Raw genomic sequence first — 19,602 nt, 5'->3', positions numbered from 1 at the left:
CAGTGTCCAAAACGGCTTTCGCCAATTTCCCATTGATTGATATAGGTACCTTCATAATAGCTGACAACACCCGATCTATCTGAACTTTGCAGGTAATTATATCCTCTAAGTTATCCTCAACTTCAGCCTCGATCCTAGGTTTCGTAGAATACTCCTCTCTCTGTCCTTAGACCTCTCTTCTTTGTTGTCAATCCTCATAAAAGATTCTTCCTCAGATTGGAACAAAACCTCTTGTTTCTCTTCCAAACTGGTATCACTATCATAATTGCCGACTTTTGGACTTTCTGATTCAATATTCTGTTCTTTTATTTCATCTTCAGTCTGTATTTCTTTTTCCTTGAAAAACGATTCCAAATTTAAAATATCTATTTTCTTCTCTAAGGCTGACACTTGACCTTCAGTCCCAGATTTTAACAGTTTAAATTTTCCCTTTTCTGTGAATCAGCTGTCTTTGCTGATCTATTGTTGCTATTTGTTTTATTTGGACAGTCTCTGCTGTAGTGTCCCTCTTGGTTAAATGAGTAACAAAGGTTGTTTGCCATTGCATTGGTACGTCTGTGATTCCACCTAGGTTTTGAACCATTATATTTTGTGGACTGTTTCCTATTACCTTGTGTCCCATTTGACTTTCTTTACTCTGATTGCATGATAGGTTTTCTAGATACTTGTTGTACGAAGGCTTTCCTTGGTTCGCATCGGATTGACCCAATTTCTCATCTAGTAAGGTATCAACAGAATTTATTATCCCCTTAGTCATGGATTGTTTCAATGAACAGCATGTATTTTTGTGCTTAAGAACTGTACCAAGGTTTGTTTATCAAATGGAAAACGCCCGGAGACGAACGGACTAACAGATGAACACTCAACTGATTTTTTATGCATAATAAAAAGTTTAGGCTTCATTCACACATTATCCGAACTGTGTATTTTGCTCGAACATGACTTTTTATCATACAGTGTAATAAAAGAAAGACAACTACCTGTAGAGTATAAGCTTTTCAGTCTTGGTACTAAATTTTTAAGTCATTCTAAATGTGTATCATTTCCTGTTTGTTTGCGAATGATGAGCAAGTCGCTTTCTTGTTTTGGTGGGGTGGTTGGGAGGGAAAGGGAGCTGGGTTGAACACCCTTTTAAGTTCTGCTCCACCCAGTTAAAAGGTGCATAATAAATTCTTAAATTTTACAAGATTAAATATTTTACTCAAAACAATAGGTAGGGGGTTTACCAGTCATGCCAGTTTACACATAAAAAGAGGGAGGGGTCCGGATTTCGGGCGCAGATGTTTACACATAGAAGGGGGAAGGTTTATTTCGACACGATCTGCGCCTTTCTTTGTCTGGATAGTTTTGCACCTAAAAAAATGGTGGATGTTGTTTAATTAAGCAAAATAATGAAAGTACAATACTCGTGTAACACATGAACACACGATCCGGACAGTACGTCAATTGAGCATGCGCGGAAACGTATTATAACACATGGACCAATGACGGTCTCCGAATCGGAATATTTTCCCAAAAATTCGCGTTTTCCGTAGAAAAATGATTGTTTCAAAGACAAATTTAGGAATTACACAACATTACATTTATACCTCATATCAAATATATTCGACTTTGTATGGTTTCAGAGGAGTTACGGCTCAAATAAATCGGTCTCTTCCATTAGTAGTATAGATATCAGAATCTGTCTAAACCTAACGGTTCTGGACGCCAAGTGATGACAATTGCTCGCTTGGACTTCGGTCAGGTATATTGGGAAAAACGCCCACCAAATGTTTCGTTGACGATAATGTATGTTCTCATACTTGCAAGAAACAACCCCTATGTAACGATCTTCATTTACAAAAGATACCATATGTGATAAACTTATAAAGAATAGAGTTTTGGGTTTCCGTATATCTCTTGTCTTATTCCACAGTGTTTTAAACTTAATCCCTGGGTTGTATTCTTTTGATTTCCGCTAGAATATTGGTTCCCTTGATTATTCTTTAACTAACATATAACTTCTAGCATTTAAATGGGCGTTAAACCTGGAATGTCTGGTGGTCTACCTTTTTTTTTTAAATTCATATAAGTTTTTTACTTTCATTTTATATATAATCACTCCACATTCTACTTATGCTGGTTAGTTTTAAAAAAATCAAAAGAAGTAAAAATAGAATACAATCATAGTTAGATAGATAATGGTTTTTATCCAATGAATGCTATGTTATATCGTTTAGGTTATACTTCATTATTTAAAATTCTAAAGGACGTCTTCTTAAAGTGCATGAAAATTCTCAGTTCCAGAACATTCTATTGTAGAATTGTATATAAATATTCCGTAAATTCAATAACATACATATCCTTATTAACCTCTAAATGAATACTTGGATATACCAACCATATACAGAAGATGTATGTTGCAGTGAGCCCTTCCGATATTTATTATTCACAAACCTCAATATCAAACAAATTCAGAAATGGCCACCAGATAGGAGAAGTTTTAGATGACATTTTGGACGGGAGGATATCACATCACTCTTTACCGACTATAAATGTTATGAAAACAGACGGAGGTCTTGTGTCCGCAGATAATAGACGACTATGGGTTCTGAAACAACTCGAAGAACATGGACATGTTACTGAAATCAATGTAAATATAGTACGGAGGATTGATGGACGGAAATGTGTCAAAAATAAACATGTCAAAGTTCGAGGTGGTGGCCCAGATGGTAACGAATACGGGCGAATGTGCGAAAAAATGAGCAGATTTTGCTTTTGAAATATTCTGCCAAGAAACAATGTATATACAATATATAAACAAATGTTTTGACAATGTCAAATGTAATACGTAAGAGATTAACATTCACAAAAAGTATTAGACATTTCGTGACTGAAAATGTCTATAAATGAACAACACAAAGTTATAAATACAGGACTTATAATGCCGCGGACCACTCATCCCTACACCGAATCGATCTGACCGCATTAAAGGACTACTCGGTTCGTATTGGACAATGCTTTGCAAGAATGTGTTATTGTGTGCAGTTTGTTCTGTAAATTGGTGTATTAATTTCTTAAATTGAAATGGAAAATATGATAGCAAATGTAACAAGTGAGAATACATTTTTATTTGTTACTAAAGTATGTTTGTTAAATAAAGAAAATGAAAAACGGACCGGTCTTTTTTTTTACTCCAAGAAATGAGCCCCTTTCAGAAAACGGAAAAAAATGTTCAACCTCTCTTTATTTGAACTCCTAAAAATGTGACTCCCTCTTTCTGATTCACAATAAAAATTCAAATTTCAGTTCAAATAGATAAGGGAACATAGTACATAAACACATAGCATTACTTTTCAGACACAAAATATCATAAACAGAAAAACCAAAGACAATGTACACGGGTAGTTAAATCAAATCAAAAGTACACAATATCCCATTACAGACCACAGATGTTCTAACATATTTATTTGCAAATTTTACCACGACAAAATATTTAATGTAGACCAATCTTATCTTTAGAAGTCAACAGCATACCAGCCCTTGAAACTAGATATAGGAAATATGAATTAAAATAGAGAGTAACATTATTATACTTTTAACAAATTGCATTATATTTTTTGAAAACTATTTTTTATAAATATAATGAATTTTTAAAATTTATGTGCCATACGCAGAAAAAGGGGGAACTTTGACCCCAAACATCATCTGCTTAAAATACCAAAGAATCGAGACGGTTTTGCTCTGACTTTGATCGCAATTTTAATTAGAGAAATTAAGATATTACTGGAAAAAAGTCAGTTTATAGCCCCGTCATTGTTTTAAAGGTGTGATTTTTTTAAAAAGTTTTGCTATTGTCGCCTATGGGAAATAAATGGTACCGTTCTACCTACAAGAGCTTCAACTGGTGATATAAAGTAATACTTAACAATACTTAGCTAGTGCTCATGTAAAATGCATATAGTTTGATTAGAATCACATTGTTTTTAGATCTCCATATAAGGATTATCTATTTATGAATTTACCTTATTGGGTTTTATCAATTTTAATGTTAGTACACAAAACCCACCTTTACATTTATAGCTCTGTTTATTTTTGGATACTTAGTTTTAGTTTTAGTTTCACTTTAGAATTAAGAAGAGCAAGGACTATTGTATTATTTTTTTTTTTACATAGTATCATTCTGAGACACACGGTTTTTAATTTCACGCAACAATTTAATACAAAAAAAAAAAAACAAAAAAACAAAACGAAACAAAACAAAACAGAATAATTTCATTACATCTTCGTGGCTGTGTCTTTATATACATATTTCTGTCACATTAATGTATTTTTGCCTAATTTGTTCTTGGAAAATTCATAACAACACTATGATAATGATAAGTTTTACTTTTGATAATGTTGATCCGATTTTTGAGAAATGAAACGACCTATAATTCAAGTTTAAGATCTGTTCACTTTCGGCAAATGTCATAGTCCAAGCCCATCCATTTTTGCCAATAAAAAAGTCATTGACTTTTCTTCAATTGTTTGTCACAGTGTAATACATATCACTGTTGTACCAAAAACGAAATTTTCCCAAACAAAGACACTTAAGCTACGGTAGAGATAGCCAATTGTCTATTTCCTTACCAGGGAAAGACCTTATTGTTTTTTCTAAATAAATGGTTTTTTTTATTCTTCCGTTATTTGCAAAATTTTCTTTGACATGCTCTCCTCTATTCATCTTTCAAGATATCATTACCAAATTTGGACCATCGATAGAGCTCATTAAGGACTTTTACCAGATGACCATGTGAAGAATTCAATTATCCATTGTATAAGTTATCTCCCTTTTATTGGCGTTTTTTTTCAACATGGTCCCCGAACTCATTTTTCAGGATATCATGACCATATTTGGTGAACATGTAGATGTCATCATGTTCTATTAGAAAATGACCCTGCTAAGGATTTCATTATCACCTTTAAGAGTTATGTCCCCTTAAAACAATTTATTTCAATCCCTCATATCTTGAAAACCATAATAGATAGAATCAATCTAAAAACTGTTTCATGTACACAAGAGGAATACATAATGAATAGACATAAACATGTACTTTATTATCAAACCATACAGGAGTTATATCCCTTGAAATATAATACTTAAGTTTTTCAAATTTATATTTCGAGAACCAGAAGTTGTAGAAACATGGAACCTTCATCAGTGATCTTTGGTCCATGTGACCTTTTATTTGCATCCAAGGTCAAAGTTCATAGAGTGCTAGAAACCCTTCTCACTGCAAACTACAGGCCTTGATATTGAGAAAACAATAAGTGATAAGTGATAAGTGCATACCTACGGCATATGAAATGACCCTCTCGATAAGTCCTACATTTTGAGACAAAATTCACAACTGTCTGTCCAAAAGTTAGGACAATTTAAATGTTTTGCAGAATCCGGTTTGTGACCTTGACATAAACGTATGACCTTGACCTTGTAAGTTTTTTTGAGGTCAGATAATCCTAAGATGTATTGTGGTAGTTTCATTGTCTCTACGACTTTCTGTTCTGGAGTTTGTTATTGCATCATATTTTAATAATCATTGGGCTCAAAATGAGGTCCAAAATTGCCCAAATTATTTGTCATTTTGTTGTATATGTTCTGCAAATTATCATACAGTTTTCAGATTTGACATATCTTGTCTACTTTTGGATCTATTGAGATTTTAAGTTTTGAGAGCGGGGGTATAAATTTTAAAATCCACAGCAGACATACAAATGGTCATTCCACAGAATGAAAGATGTGCACAAGTACAACTGTTTCATAAAATACCAAGAACCAATATAAAAAACCAATGATACTACAACTTAAAATATTCATATTTTCCAATGGTTTGATATATATAATAAATACCTATTTATAGATTTGATATTTCATCATTTTTTCAACTTTGTGGAAGGGGGTCATGTGATAAATCATTTTGAAGGTTTAAATGAGTACATTTCAAAAATCAGAGTTTCAACCATGATAAGTAATACATGTTCAAAAAGTAGGGTCATTGAGTGCAAAAATTTAAAGTTCTTAGAGGGTAAGGTTGTTGCATATCAAATGAAAGGTCTTAAAGCCTACATCCCAAATATAGATGTTTTGTCTCGAAATAAGTGACTTGGTGAGGTCAATGAGTGCAAACTTAAGTTGTTTAGATAGTTAGGTTGTTGCATGTCAAATTAAAGGTCATAATATGTACATCTCAAATTCCAATTTATTTATATAGAAAAAGAACCCACTTGGTGTTAATAAGTGCAAAATTCTAAAGTTCACAGAAAGTAGGGTTGTTGTATATCTAACGAAAGGTCATCGAGTTGACATTACAAAAGGCATAATGGGAACATCGACAATTGCATTTGACAAGGTCACCAAGTGCAAAAAGTCAAACTGTTGTAGATGTTTTAATGTGTATATTACATAAGAGAAAGTTTTCAAGGGAAAGACCTTTCAATTGTTTAACAAACAATTGACATACTAGTTGAAAAATAAGATTCGTTTCTTAAAGCAATCTAAAATGGAGTACACGTACGTTATGTACAGTGAGGCCCTCAGAAATATATTACTCAAAAGACTCAGTGTTAAACAAATTCAAAGATGGACGCTTGATCGGGGAAATTCTCGACGACATTTTAGACGAGAGTTCTACCGACGATACAAGTTGTGATAAACGACGGCTGTTATGTGTCTGTAGACAACAGAAGACTTTGGGTCTTGAAAGAGCTCGAATATTATGGACGCTTGAATGAAATTGTTGTACAGAAAGTAAAGATAATTTGGAAAATGAAAAGCGCTAGAACTAAATGTGTTAGAATCCGTGGAGGTGTCACTGGAGGTAACGAACTATGGCGAATGTGTGGAGATATTGGTAGACTGTGTCTGTGACCTATTTCACGGATATATAATAATAAAACAATGTAGCAAAAGGAAACTTTTATCTTCTTTGCACATTTTTCCCTGAATGATATTTTGTGATCGCGGTATAAGTATCAGGCAAGGAAGCTGCATTGTTCTCGTCGCGTTAGTACCAGAAAGGTATGGAAAGGATTTTTGCCTTTTTAATAGACTTTGAATCACTTAGGATAATCTGTAAAGTAGGCGTTTCTGTTACGGCAAAAGTATGCTACACCGATATTCCCGAACATATTTTTCGTTGTGACTATTTGCAGTGTAACTAATGCTCAGTTATGATCAGAAGCTTAGGTTGAGTGGATTTTTTTTATCAATATAGCAGTACGTATTCATGTACATATGGCGAGTTCAACGTACAATTTTGTCTTATCATTCTGTTTAAAAAAAATGACCATGAATGGTGTTTGATTCTTGGTAAAATGTTAGAGATTTGTGGACTTTATAAGTATTATTGATGTATACTGCATAAAAACGATTGATCAGACATAATTATGTGTTTATTTGTATCATTCTAGTCTTCTTACATCTATGTTTTGGAGCATAGTCAGGTTACTTCGAAATTATAGTCATCCGGGGGAACTCATTTGTTTATGAACTGACCGATTGATAAACTGTGTCCTCTGTGTTAAGCATTAATAAATCTATTCACCATTGTTCCCCACTCTGTTTAACACGTAACATGGACACCTGGTCAGGGGTTTCTAATATAAAGCACAGGACATTTATCCTATCACTGCACCTAATTCGTGCTAACAAACGTATTTTTATTGAGTCTGATTTGCTCATTCATTTAAGTAAACATTAGGAATCTAATCTGCTTTGTCTGAACCCCTTGGTAAATTAAGCATTAGCTCATTGAATGTGCATTCTCCGTTTATGAGTTTATTGTATTTGTAGATGAATATCTTGTCGTGTATCATGCTTAACATTCCATATTTTCAATGGCAACAAATACATCTACCTTACTCAGCTAAAGTATACACTGAGACTCAAATTCAGTTTGAACGTGGCAGTGGATACGTGTCGGTAGTCGGACAAAAATCTTTGCACTTTTCCTAACACTTACTACCAAAATAGATTGGTAAATAAATAGACAAGTGTTACTGTCTTGTGAAAATGTTCACATCCTTGCTAATAAACCAGCAGAGAAGTAGGTACTAAATCATGAAGCAGTTTTAGGCAGCAAAGAACTTGTCCAGCTGAAGTCATGGGTATCAGATTTATTTCAAAATGGATAAATACGTGGACACATGTAGGTACAAGCTGCAGTAAAACCAATTTGTCTGACACCTGTAGACGGAGACACGCCATTGGCTATTCATTTTTTTTTCAAATTATATTCAGTTTCATACATAGAAATGCTATAAGAGAATATTCGTGTAATAAGTTCACAAACATGCTAATGTCAGTTTAGAGACATTCAAAGAATAAGCTTTGTGAGCATTCCTAAGAAAATTATAGACGCGCCAATCTTTGGTCTTCCAGCTTCTGATTCTGAAAAAAAAAACAACAATGGCATTTTACCAAGTTTTCTGTTTCTTATAGTGTATTACAATATAGTTTGTCCAAGTGGGTTGAAAGGAGCCTTTCCTAAAGAAATGAAAGTAATTAAGACTAACAGTAGATATTACAAAGCGATTTCTTGTTGGTATATTTTGTAGTTCGTGAAAAAATCCAAATTGAAACGATATACTTACGTGGGACACATTCACCTCCCGCCGCTTCATAATTTGTGGAACATAAACATTTGTGTGCACCCGTTCCATCACTTGAACATGCAGAGTTAGCAACTGAACATTGATCGGCTGAGGTAATGCTGTTGTCACACGTACCATCTAGCACTACTCCTACAGAAAAAAACAAAGGAAGTTCAATACACAGCCTATATTCTCTCCTGCATGTGAAAGGTACAAGTATATTGTATGAAAGCAGTAGTCCTGTTACTTTTTTTTTATAATGGTAGGACTTTAAGTTACATATGTTTGAATTCATACATTGGCAGATCAAGGCATCTTTGCACTAGTTTTATAAAAAGTTTTCATCAAAGCTTAATACTCATAAACTGCATCGGATACCATTTTTAGTATCCAGAAGTCTATGATTTACATATATTACAATAATTTAATTCCAGGATTACATTGTTTTTAAGTCTTATATTTTCTGGTACAAAATTGGCCTGGTTTTCAGACTATGAACATTATTTTGTTAAGTAGACAAACGTACGTGCTGAACAAGCATTGCTATTTGCAAAAAAATCCGTTTGACATGAACATTTATGACCTCCAGCTCCTTCGTCACTACAGACACTATTTGCAGCTGCACACTGATCTTGTGGTCCTCCATTCACACAAGTAGAGTCCAAGGCAATTTCTACAATGAGTACGTTTTAATTGTCATATTCTGTAAAATTATGTAAGATTTTATTGTTAAAGCTAATAAAATATCAGTTTGTATTTACTTCAGTGCCACTGTTTATATAGGTATTTTCATTGTTCAATATTGCACTTTGTTTCAAAAGCCTACCTTAATGAACGATATCCGGCAATACTCAAAACCGCAAAAAATCCTGTTTCATAGAAATTGCAAAAAAAGTCCGGTTTCATAGAAATTGCCAAAAGAAAAAAAAACAGTCGGAGAAATTTTCTTCGAGTTTTCAATTTCAAGCAATCTGAATGGTTGATGTTTGAGTTGAGGCCAGAGAGACGATTTGAACAAAAAATATAATGCGATTTTTATTGTAATGAAATAAGGACCTGGTATTGCATTAGATATCTATCTCTTCCCTTATTCATGGTTTTTTGTAACCTGTGTTAATATTTGGTATGATTTTGTTATCATCATTTCATGTTCATTATATCATCCATTTCATGTTCATCGCCTGATTATAGTTGAAATATTGCTGCTCGGGCGTTAAACCCCAACAATCAATCAATCAATCTTTGGAATGATTTTAAGTGATTAATGTCACGAAGACCTGAAAATAGTCTTATGGAAATAACAGCAGAATCGATATTTCGATTCAGAGGTTGCTACTATAAAGAATGCTGAAACGGAAATCTATTTATGTGTGTAATAATAAAATAAAGCCGTGTCTTTGAAGTGAAATAATGCCCTTACATGTGTAGAGTGTGTAGAGTAAATTAATCGAATTATCAACGAATTGGACCCTACAAGGGCAATATCTGAATTACAATTGTATAAGAAAACAGAAAACCGGAGGTTGGTTTAAATGATTTAAGAGATCGGATGAAGAAGAATTTTAGTTCACCTAGTAACTATTGGTACTACAAATAAAACAGTAAAAATTTTGAAATAAAAACTGAATAGGTAATGATTAAGTGATTGTCTTCATTTTTAGACAATCCACATACTCGCTGTACAGGTGTTTCCACTTGCATAATAGTTGGTTGTACAGAGACACTTGTGTCCATTGGCACTATCGTCTTGACAGGCAGTGTTGGTTCCAGCACATTGGTCAGAACTGGTTTCTGCATTGTCGCATGCAGTGTTTAAAGCAATTTCTGTAAAAGTGAAAATAAACCTGAAAAAAACTTACTGCTCAAAAGTACATACTATAGAAGATAAGGCGCTGTAACACAGGAAACTCAGAGACACACCATTATAAAAAGAAAACAAAAACAAAAACAAACAAAAAAATACATATTCAGGTAACTCCTTATATTCAAACCTTGATTCTTCATAAAAAAAGTTTCTCAGAAGTGTTCATTTCTCTTAACTTAAGTTTTTCAGATATAGACTTACGAGCTGTACATGCATCGTTGGAATTTCTAAAATAAGAGCCATCACAAACACATGCATCAGTACTCCCAACATCACAGTGCGTGTTAGCCTCTGTACAGTTCGAGCTCACCGTACACGATTCATTGAAGGCAGCTCCTAACAAAAAGATTTATCTAGAATAATCATGGGTAACTTGAAAGTAAGTCTGGTTGTATTGGATTTGGTGTCATTGTTTAGTGTCTTGCAACATAAATTGTATTCATCCGTTTTTTTTCCTATGCAATGAACTGAAATAAAATGTATGTCAGTACAGTTGTAACTGATTTTTAATGAATTTCTGCTGTTTAAATACTGGCATTGAATACAACAGTTTGTAAGCTGCCATTTCACATCAAAATGAACTTTAAAAATAGAAGTCAATATAATCATAACCTTTTCAATCAATTCCAATGGTGAATGTCAAATGTGAAGCTGTCGGTTTATTTTTTCACATCTCATGTCATTGCAGTTATATCAACCTTACTTACCTTGTACAGTACTCATCTGACATATCAGGAAAACGAAAATAACTACCACTACTACTCCTCTGTTCGTATAAACCTGAAATCAATAAAAATAATTCCCAATGCTTCAAATGTCGTATGAAGCTTTTTTTATAAACTACTGACCAGTGCTGCCTCCTTGCTTCTACGCTATATGGCTAAATTAAGATAGACAAAACAGGCTTCTATGTATATATAAGACGATCGTGAAATTTGTGGACGAGTAAATTATATGCTGTTTTGGTGGCGAGCTTGGAATCCTGCTAGGTATAAAGGTATAAACGTCAAATTTACAACAACAACAAATAAAAATAGACAAATTGATGCCTCCACATGGAGACAACTGTTTAGCCAATACACTAAAAAATAGGGCTTCCCTAGGAACATCTTTGTACCTGGAAGACAAATATGATGCCCCCGCACATCCACAAAAATATGCATGCGCATTAAGAACATTTTTAGAAGGTTAATACATAAAAAGATAGGATTGGTTGTGCATGAATAACATATACGGATGAAAATATTTTTAAAAGGTTTTATACCTAAAATATAGGATTGGTTTCACCATGGTCGTTGCTAACTTGGATCAAACACAATCGCGAACAATTCTGACGTATCACAAAAGTTGCTGCAAGAATTAAGGGGCTCCCCTCCCACTTTATACATAAAGTACACTTTCTCAAAATTTCATTTTAATTGATGTAAGAGTTTTTTTAGTTTATGTGCCATTTCGTGATACCCCTTTTGTTATGAACTAGTAAACTATTGCCATTTTTGCAATAAACCTTTGGATGATATATTTGTGCATGTATGTTGCCGTTGTTCTCACAGAGCTACTATGGGATTTAGTTATTGAAAACTTTGAATTGCAATTGTATTTTGAACTATCCAAAATAAGACGACGAAATCTTTTACCAAATTCTACTCGGCTGTGTACCAGAACACGACTTAGTTGATAATGAAGACTACTATGTACTTGCAATTCATAAAACTACATGTATGTCAGATTCATGTTGTGAAATGTGTGGTAGAATATGGAGGAATGCCACTACACGACTTATGATATGTCATCAATTACGATAGCCATAAAATAAAGTGTTTTTTTTGGCCTTGTACACAGATGTCCATATTAATCCCCTTCTTTTTGTTTACCCACATGCACATTAAAAATGTATATTTTTCTTTTCCCTAATACAACTTCTTAACTAACTTGTATTGTATTGTATTATACATGTACATATCAACTGTTATAATTGTAATATCTCATGGAATGAGGAAATAAAGATTAAAAAAAAAATAGAAGCTTTCCACAGTCGACGTATACACTTTCCCAAAGTTTCATCATAAATGAAGAATTCAAAGCGCTTTGAATTATTGTACCAGAATTGCAAAACACCGCCTTTTTCTATGAATAGATTTCAGCCACTCACAAACGTAAAACTGGATTTTTCCCAAAAAAAAAAAAAATAATAAAAACGGGCTTCCCACGATAGATATATACACTTTCTCAAAGTGTCGATTTAATTTGTGCAAGCCTTTTTGAGTTTGAGTTTGCGAGACAGAGAAACAGATGGTAAGAGTATGCTCCAACTTTTAGTTGTGTGTGTGGTGGTGGGGGGGGCATAAAAATGCATCAGCATTATCTTTAGACTTAAATAGCAATATTCCAAAAATGACTGTTGCAGCCATTTTTGAAAATGAATGAATAAATTATGACCTGGTAAAGTTTTCTACAAATTGGTTTTGCAGGAGGCATCAATCTGTGACACTAATATCGTGTTGTGGACATGTAACATAACTGTACCCGTGCAATCAATCATTTTTATGTCTGCAACTCGTTCATTTTCACTTCAACTTTAGTTCAAGAATTGATTGTTTTTAGTTTTTGTTCGGTGTCCCCGGGGTTAACGATTCCAACATGTGGATGGGAATGGAATCACGATCGTAGCCAAAATAAAATTACGGACAGTTGTGAAACTAATATTTCCTGTAGTATTTGTAACAGAGCAACAATTTCGTGCGTTGAGTGAAAACATAAAAAAATCACCAAGTTTTGTTGTCTTGTCAACCTACTAGCACAGTGTTCGCCCTAACTCCTGAACAGTCCAAGATAGAATAATGTTCCGTTATGTAATAATCCTAAATCTTTGACTTTTTTATAAGCCACATGTACATGTATGCCGTAGAATAAACTAATTCAACAGAGTTTGGCTAAATTCTTTGTCCCCGTGGTTGAACTACAGAGATGTGTAAACAGTGTACTTTCACTTCTAAATTTCATATTAATGTTATTTGGTTAGTTTAATTTGTCAATAGTCATTATTGTTTAAAGAAGTGTTAAGACAGTTTGGCTAAACGAATGAGCAAGTCATTTAAGACAATTTAAACGACGGTAGGTGTCAATAAAGCCGCAGAAAATATTTTTATTCAAATTTTAACAGTATGTTATTTATGTGACGCCGAGTATAATTTAATTGGAAATATTGTAAGAACATATATATACAGACAATTTAACTGAGTGGGAAACGTAAAGCTAAAAATCGTTCCCAGTATTTAGCATACTAGTAGAACATACATCTATGAAAGACATATTCCTCACGATTCTCTTGTCCTGGAAGCTCCCTCAACCACGCTGATCAGAACGCAGGCAGAAGTTTACGTCAAACTAAGGGAAATAACTCTTTTTTCAGTGCTCAGGTCATCTAGGCCACAAAGGGTCCTGTCTGGGGCCCTTCATATATCATACAGACGTACCGCTATAGAATAGGTCATTTTTTAAAAAAAATTCTTGATAATATAAATTATATAATAAATAAATGCATTTATAAATTCATTTCGGCTATTTTTCCCTATTTCGTGAATAGGTAGTTTACACTTTCGTCCCGAAAACGAACAAATTGTGAATATTGCATCAGAACAGATAGGTAAAAACTGATACATAAAGTTCTCCTGGCCCTCCCCCTCCCCTCGGCACCCCGCGCGGGTCAGGTGTCAGTTTCACAAAAAGTCGTAAGTGTAAAGTTGATCGTAAGTAATGACGTCATAAACTAAAATAGCATTGTGAAGTCATAATTTAAGATCAATTAGTTGGTCAACCACCAAGTATACTTTCAGGAAATGCGTTCTTCTGTATTCACAGAAAGCGAAATATCTTACGCCGTAATGGTTGTAATGGTTGGCGGTGTCCAATTTAGAGAAAAAATATCGACTTCTCAAATTTGCATTTTTAGGAACACTAAGGATTTATTTCTACAGACCCCAATTAAAATCTTGGTTATATGAATAAGCTTTTGGCCCTATATACTAATGTTTAGAATCCAAGGAAAAATAGGCCATGTCCAAAGTATGCAAATCTAGACGTTTTCACGTCTTTTCTTCATCTTTTGAATTCATATTGAGAGGGAAAGCAAAACACACAGAGAACATTAAGTGTATGTTTCTTTTATCCAAAAAAAAAAAAAAAAAATAAAAAATAAAAAATAAAAAAAAATGCAAAATTAAAAAAAAAAATCTTAAATGCATATAAACCCACTGATCTAGCTCAAGGAATTCATCTCGAAGTCTGTGCATCACTGGATTCATTAGAATGTTATAGAAACAAAATGAAGTTTTTAATAGTTATCTGACCCTGAAACGGTAAGTCCATTTCAGTGGTTATATCTCATTTTACCAATTTCATATGATAATAGAAAATATTGTCATTATTACTTGTTTCACAAAACGTTTTGAATCACCGATAAAATAATAGATGATTTCTAATTACAAAGTTACATGACAATGTATTTATATAAATGTACCATATATATAACGGACATAATCATCATAGTTGCAACAGTAAATAAACAAAATCATTTGTTCGGCACACAAGCGACATCCTCGTTAAATTGTGTGAGCTATCGTAATAAGAATTTATTTTATAAAAAACGCATGAACGCATACTACTATTTTCGTTTCGTCTGTTCTAGTTTCATTTCAATGTAATTTTTCAAAAATCGACTTCCACCTGGTAAGATCCAATGTTATACATGTACACGATATCTATTGTTAGTATAAACATTTTATCTATCTAATTTTAGAACTAGAAATACCCATTGGTAATTTTCTTTGCCAGAACAATCCGCCTTATCTCTTGTAGTATTTAAATACTGCACATCAAAGTATTAATTTATTCACAATACAAACCGACTTTCACGTTAACTAAATGAAAGCTACTATAAACACAATTGTTGGAGATGGGGTTACTTACTTTGAGACCTTCGGAAATATTGTACTCACAGAACACAATATCAAACAAATTCAAAAATGGCCTCCTGATAGGAGAAGTGCTCGATGACATTTTGAATGGCAAGATGCAGCATAATGATCTACCGAGGATTGAAGTAGCACTTATTAACGGAGACTATGTGTCTGCGGACAATAGAAGACTATGGATCCTGAAGGAGCTCGAAGACCTTGGACATTTAGAGGAAATCGTCGTTAAGAGTGTCAAAAGTATTTATAGAGGGAAGCCTGCTAGAAGTAATTACATTAAATTACGAGGTAATGGACCAGGTGGAAATGAGGTAGTGAGAATGAGTGTAAAGTTTTCTAGAATGCTGTGTAATACTTAATTGAGTTTGAGTACTTATATAGCTAGATTATATGGATTACCCTTTATTCAGAAGACCTACATTACCTAGAAGCAATCTGGTGTCTTGGTATCAAATCTTTACCCAATATTACAAGAACATTTCTAATGATACATTCATGACTACTTATAGTTATAAGTTTATATACTTATTAAGTTTAAATAGAAGCAATATATTCATGTACTTTTCTGAATGTCATTTTGTACGATGGCGCCCGTTTATGAGATTGATTTCATTGAACAATATATGAACTAGCGCAGGAGCATTATCATACTTAACATATGTGTATAATGTGTGTTGATTTTAGATACATGTACATGTGTCTGACAGTGTATTGACAGCATAATGTGCTTCTCAAAATAAATCGTAAAAAGCCAAACCTATTTGCAAACGAAGTTGTAACAGTACACGTACAGTAAACGTGACTTGTATATATTGACAATGTCACATTAACAATATTAACAAACAAAACAAAGAAAATAAAAGAAAATAAAGTACAGAAAACACAATAAAAGTTTCATTGAACGCGGGAATACCTAATGAAGTATCATTACCAAATAATAAGGCTGATATTTAAGCACGAATAATCAGATATAGATACATCCATAATAGGTTAACCTTTCGAGTAAAATGAAATCCTTAAAAATATTGCTTCCTGTATTCTTGGGCACTAAAGCAGTTATTTACATGTATATATTTATTTATTTAAAATAACAAAAAAACAAAAAAACAAAAAAACAAAAACTGCATGCAGTACATTTATTATAATGATGTTGGATTATACAATAAAATATTTTAAATCAATTAAATTCAACTGTAATCAAGGAAATTATCATTATCAAAAATGACTTATATTTTTCGGTTTATTTAGAAATCATATCAATCACGTGGTGCACATTCAATAAATTATTGTATTTTGTCTGATGACATTCCTTGGATATGTATTTTCGAAATGTTGGCATTCCTCGATTACACCGTAGGTAAATATAAAAAATACGACCTTAAAATTTTCTTCAAAATATCAACATATAAAATTTTAGCATACGCTATGTGACTTTTGTAAACGAAAATTCGAATTAAATATTTGATAAACATTCTCAGAAAAGGAAGATAATAATTTCTGGTAACATATTGAAGGAAATACATGTACGTATGTCCGTTCATTAAATTCATCCACGAGTATGTAAGATGTCCGCATTAACTATTTCATGCTTTGTTATGTTTATCTATTAAAAAAAAAACATATATTAAACATTAGGTAACATGCAAAGTTTTACTGTCCAGCAAGTCCAGAAGTCTTATAACAATTGTAACTTGTTGAACAAAGGAAAGCTATCCATCCCTGTGCTGTACTACAGTCTAATATGAGCGTTCCAGTACCAGATCATATGTCTCCTGAAAAGGGAGTAGAAAATAAAATACAAATCTAAATAAAATAAACAAGAAAAAAAAAGATGAATGTCTCACAAAAAAGAGAAGCTTTTAAGAGTGGCATTTAACTGTTATTGACAACCCTCTATTTGATTCAATGGACTATTTGGAGGAGTCACCTACTGCTATACATGTACGTGAGCCATCTACTGCTATACATGTACGTGAGCCACCTACTGCTATACATGTACGTGAATATACATAATATGTTCAGGAAGGTATTACAATAATCTTACATTTGGGATATTTCTGTTTATCTATAATTACCTTGATCTACCATAAAATTTCATAGATATAATTGAGAATCATAGAGAAGAGAGTTGCTCTGAGAAGCCCTCATTGTGAAGGGCCTTCTCCAAATAAATGTTATTTTGATTTGTTTTAGACCGGACCCCATTTTGAGTCGTGACCAGGAGCTGCATTACTATTGCTAGATTATTACAGGATTATACTCACTTTTAATACGGCGGTTGCCGCTGGCGGACATGCTTACCCTACCAGAGCACCTGATGCTTACCCTACCGGAGCATCTGCTTACTCTACCAGAGCACCTGATGCTTACCCTAGCGGAGCACCTGATGCTTACCCTACCAGAGCACCTGATGCTTATCCTACCGGAGCACCTGATGTACCTCGTTTATTGTGGGAGTTCATATTGACAGTGGTTTAGTTTTGTTTTGTATGGCGACTTGTTTTCTTTATTATCAGTTGTTATGTGTATCTATTATATTTTGTTCACTGCTTTGTGTATGGAGATCGTCTTTGTTATCTGTGTTTAACGTTCAGGTCATGTTTTGAGATTTTGACATACTATGGACGCTTCGGTATTTTTTTGTCGATATTCTAACTACTTTCGTTCTTTCTTTGATTTTTACAGACGAATTGATCTTTTTTACAACGGGTATAATAAAAGTGTAATAAAATATCTATCTTTTGTTGAACAAGAATGCTTGTATCTTGACTTTCTCTTGTTGAAAACTTTGATATAATTATGTTTGATATGGTATACTTACTTGAACAAGCTGTAACATTAATAAATGGTTCCATTATATAACCCGTGTTACACATGCATGTACAACTAGAGTTAGTACTTTGACAGAGACCATTTATCACACAGTGATGTGTACTGGCGCAGTTTTCTCCAGGTACTTTCCCTGTAATTGACAAAAGTTATGGTTACTATATGAAAACGATTATTTTTCTTAATTTTGTTTTAACGAATTTCAGCAAATCAATGATAATTTTGCGTAAATATGCATTTCTTTCTTTGTGCTACAATTTTCTTTTAATTATATTTTAAGTACGGAATATTGACTTAAGACGTCCTAGCATGACCATCACTGTTTAATAAATCTTTCTGTGAAGCAAACCCTACACATGTCAATTTTTCATTAATCTTTTGTATCTTAATACATTTTCGGTCGAACTACATGTTTTTTCACCATGCTGTAAAATATATAAATTAAAATAAGTGCTTTGCTTCGTTATTTTGTTTAGATGCAGTGCCTCTGCTAAAACTATCATCTGTACTATGTACCCAACAATTATGTTATTGCAAGAAAAAAGTATCTTTATTTTATTTTTGTCCCATTTTCGTCGACCATAGATGAACAATTGAAATTGTAAAAGCTTTTAATCTGTTGAAACTTCCCTCATTTACATCCAAACTTTTATTGTTGCTATCATATCAACGTTTGACGCAAATACAAACTTCAGTATGACCGTTGTGTTGATAGGTGATGTGAGCTGCGAAGTCTGGAAACAGACATCGTACAAGAATTGAATCATCTAAAGTACGTCACAACGTATTGTTCCGGCATTCGAAATCTATTCGATTTATGGATAGTTGCATTCGTCGCAAGTTATTGTTTCAAGTCTGCGGAGCAGTGAGCTTTGATGGGAAGAATTTTCAACAAACGTACCAGGAGAAATAATTTTAAGATACTTTGTAAGCTCTCTTTCCATACCAGGAACGCATGAATGATATACAGCATCTCTTATACAAACCGCAACATTAGCATTCATATGTTACCATAACATACAATTCGCACAGGATGAATAATATAAGTTTAAGTGCTTTCTTGATGTACAACTATCAGTGCCATCCCAATAAAAGGTGTTTGCACCAGTACATAGTTTAGATTCTTCGTCACCTGCATTGTTAGCCTCTGTACACTTCGCGTGTTCTGTACAGCTTTCGTTAAAATCAACCGAATGTAGTTCATAGAACCCAATACGTGCACTATGAGTAGTTTCAATACATTTAAACGGATGATCTTTTTTCGTTAATTGGTAATTTTACAACAGGTATGATGTTTGTTTTGTTTGTTGGGGTTTAACGACC

The 19,602-nt window shown here is 33.3% G+C and overlaps 2 protein-coding genes across 2 annotated transcripts; one reads left to right on the top strand and one right to left on the bottom strand.

Moving 5' to 3' along the window:
- Positions 1-8,116: 8,116 nt before the first annotated feature.
- Positions 8,117-13,905, bottom strand: LOC148618783 (uncharacterized). Its single transcript, XM_088577989.1, has 7 exons — positions 13,775-13,905; positions 11,185-11,257; positions 10,679-10,813; positions 10,288-10,437; positions 9,140-9,286; positions 8,614-8,763; positions 8,117-8,410 (listed from the first exon to the last, which is right to left on the bottom strand). The coding sequence occupies exons 1-7, from the start codon at positions 13,787-13,789 to the stop codon at positions 8,337-8,339; spliced, it is 744 nt and encodes a 247-aa protein (XP_088434115.1). The 5' UTR covers positions 13,790-13,905; the 3' UTR covers positions 8,117-8,336.
- A 1,449-nt stretch (positions 13,906-15,354) lies between these two features.
- LOC148618782 (uncharacterized) lies at positions 15,355-18,296 on the top strand. Its single transcript, XM_088577988.1, has 2 exons — positions 15,355-15,738; positions 17,644-18,296. The coding sequence occupies exons 1-2, from the start codon at positions 15,432-15,434 to the stop codon at positions 17,658-17,660; spliced, it is 324 nt and encodes a 107-aa protein (XP_088434114.1). The 5' UTR covers positions 15,355-15,431; the 3' UTR covers positions 17,661-18,296.
- Positions 18,297-19,602: the final 1,306 nt, after the last annotated feature.

This window comes from Perna viridis, chromosome 4 (assembly GCF_037379345.1).
Source record: "Perna viridis isolate PV_CMFRI_1.1 ecotype Kerala chromosome 4, ASM3737934v1, whole genome shotgun sequence".
Taxonomy (NCBI): domain Eukaryota; kingdom Metazoa; phylum Mollusca; class Bivalvia; order Mytilida; family Mytilidae; genus Perna; species Perna viridis.
Note: the sequence above shows the minus strand (reverse complement) of the source record. Positions and strands in the feature narration are given on the sequence as shown.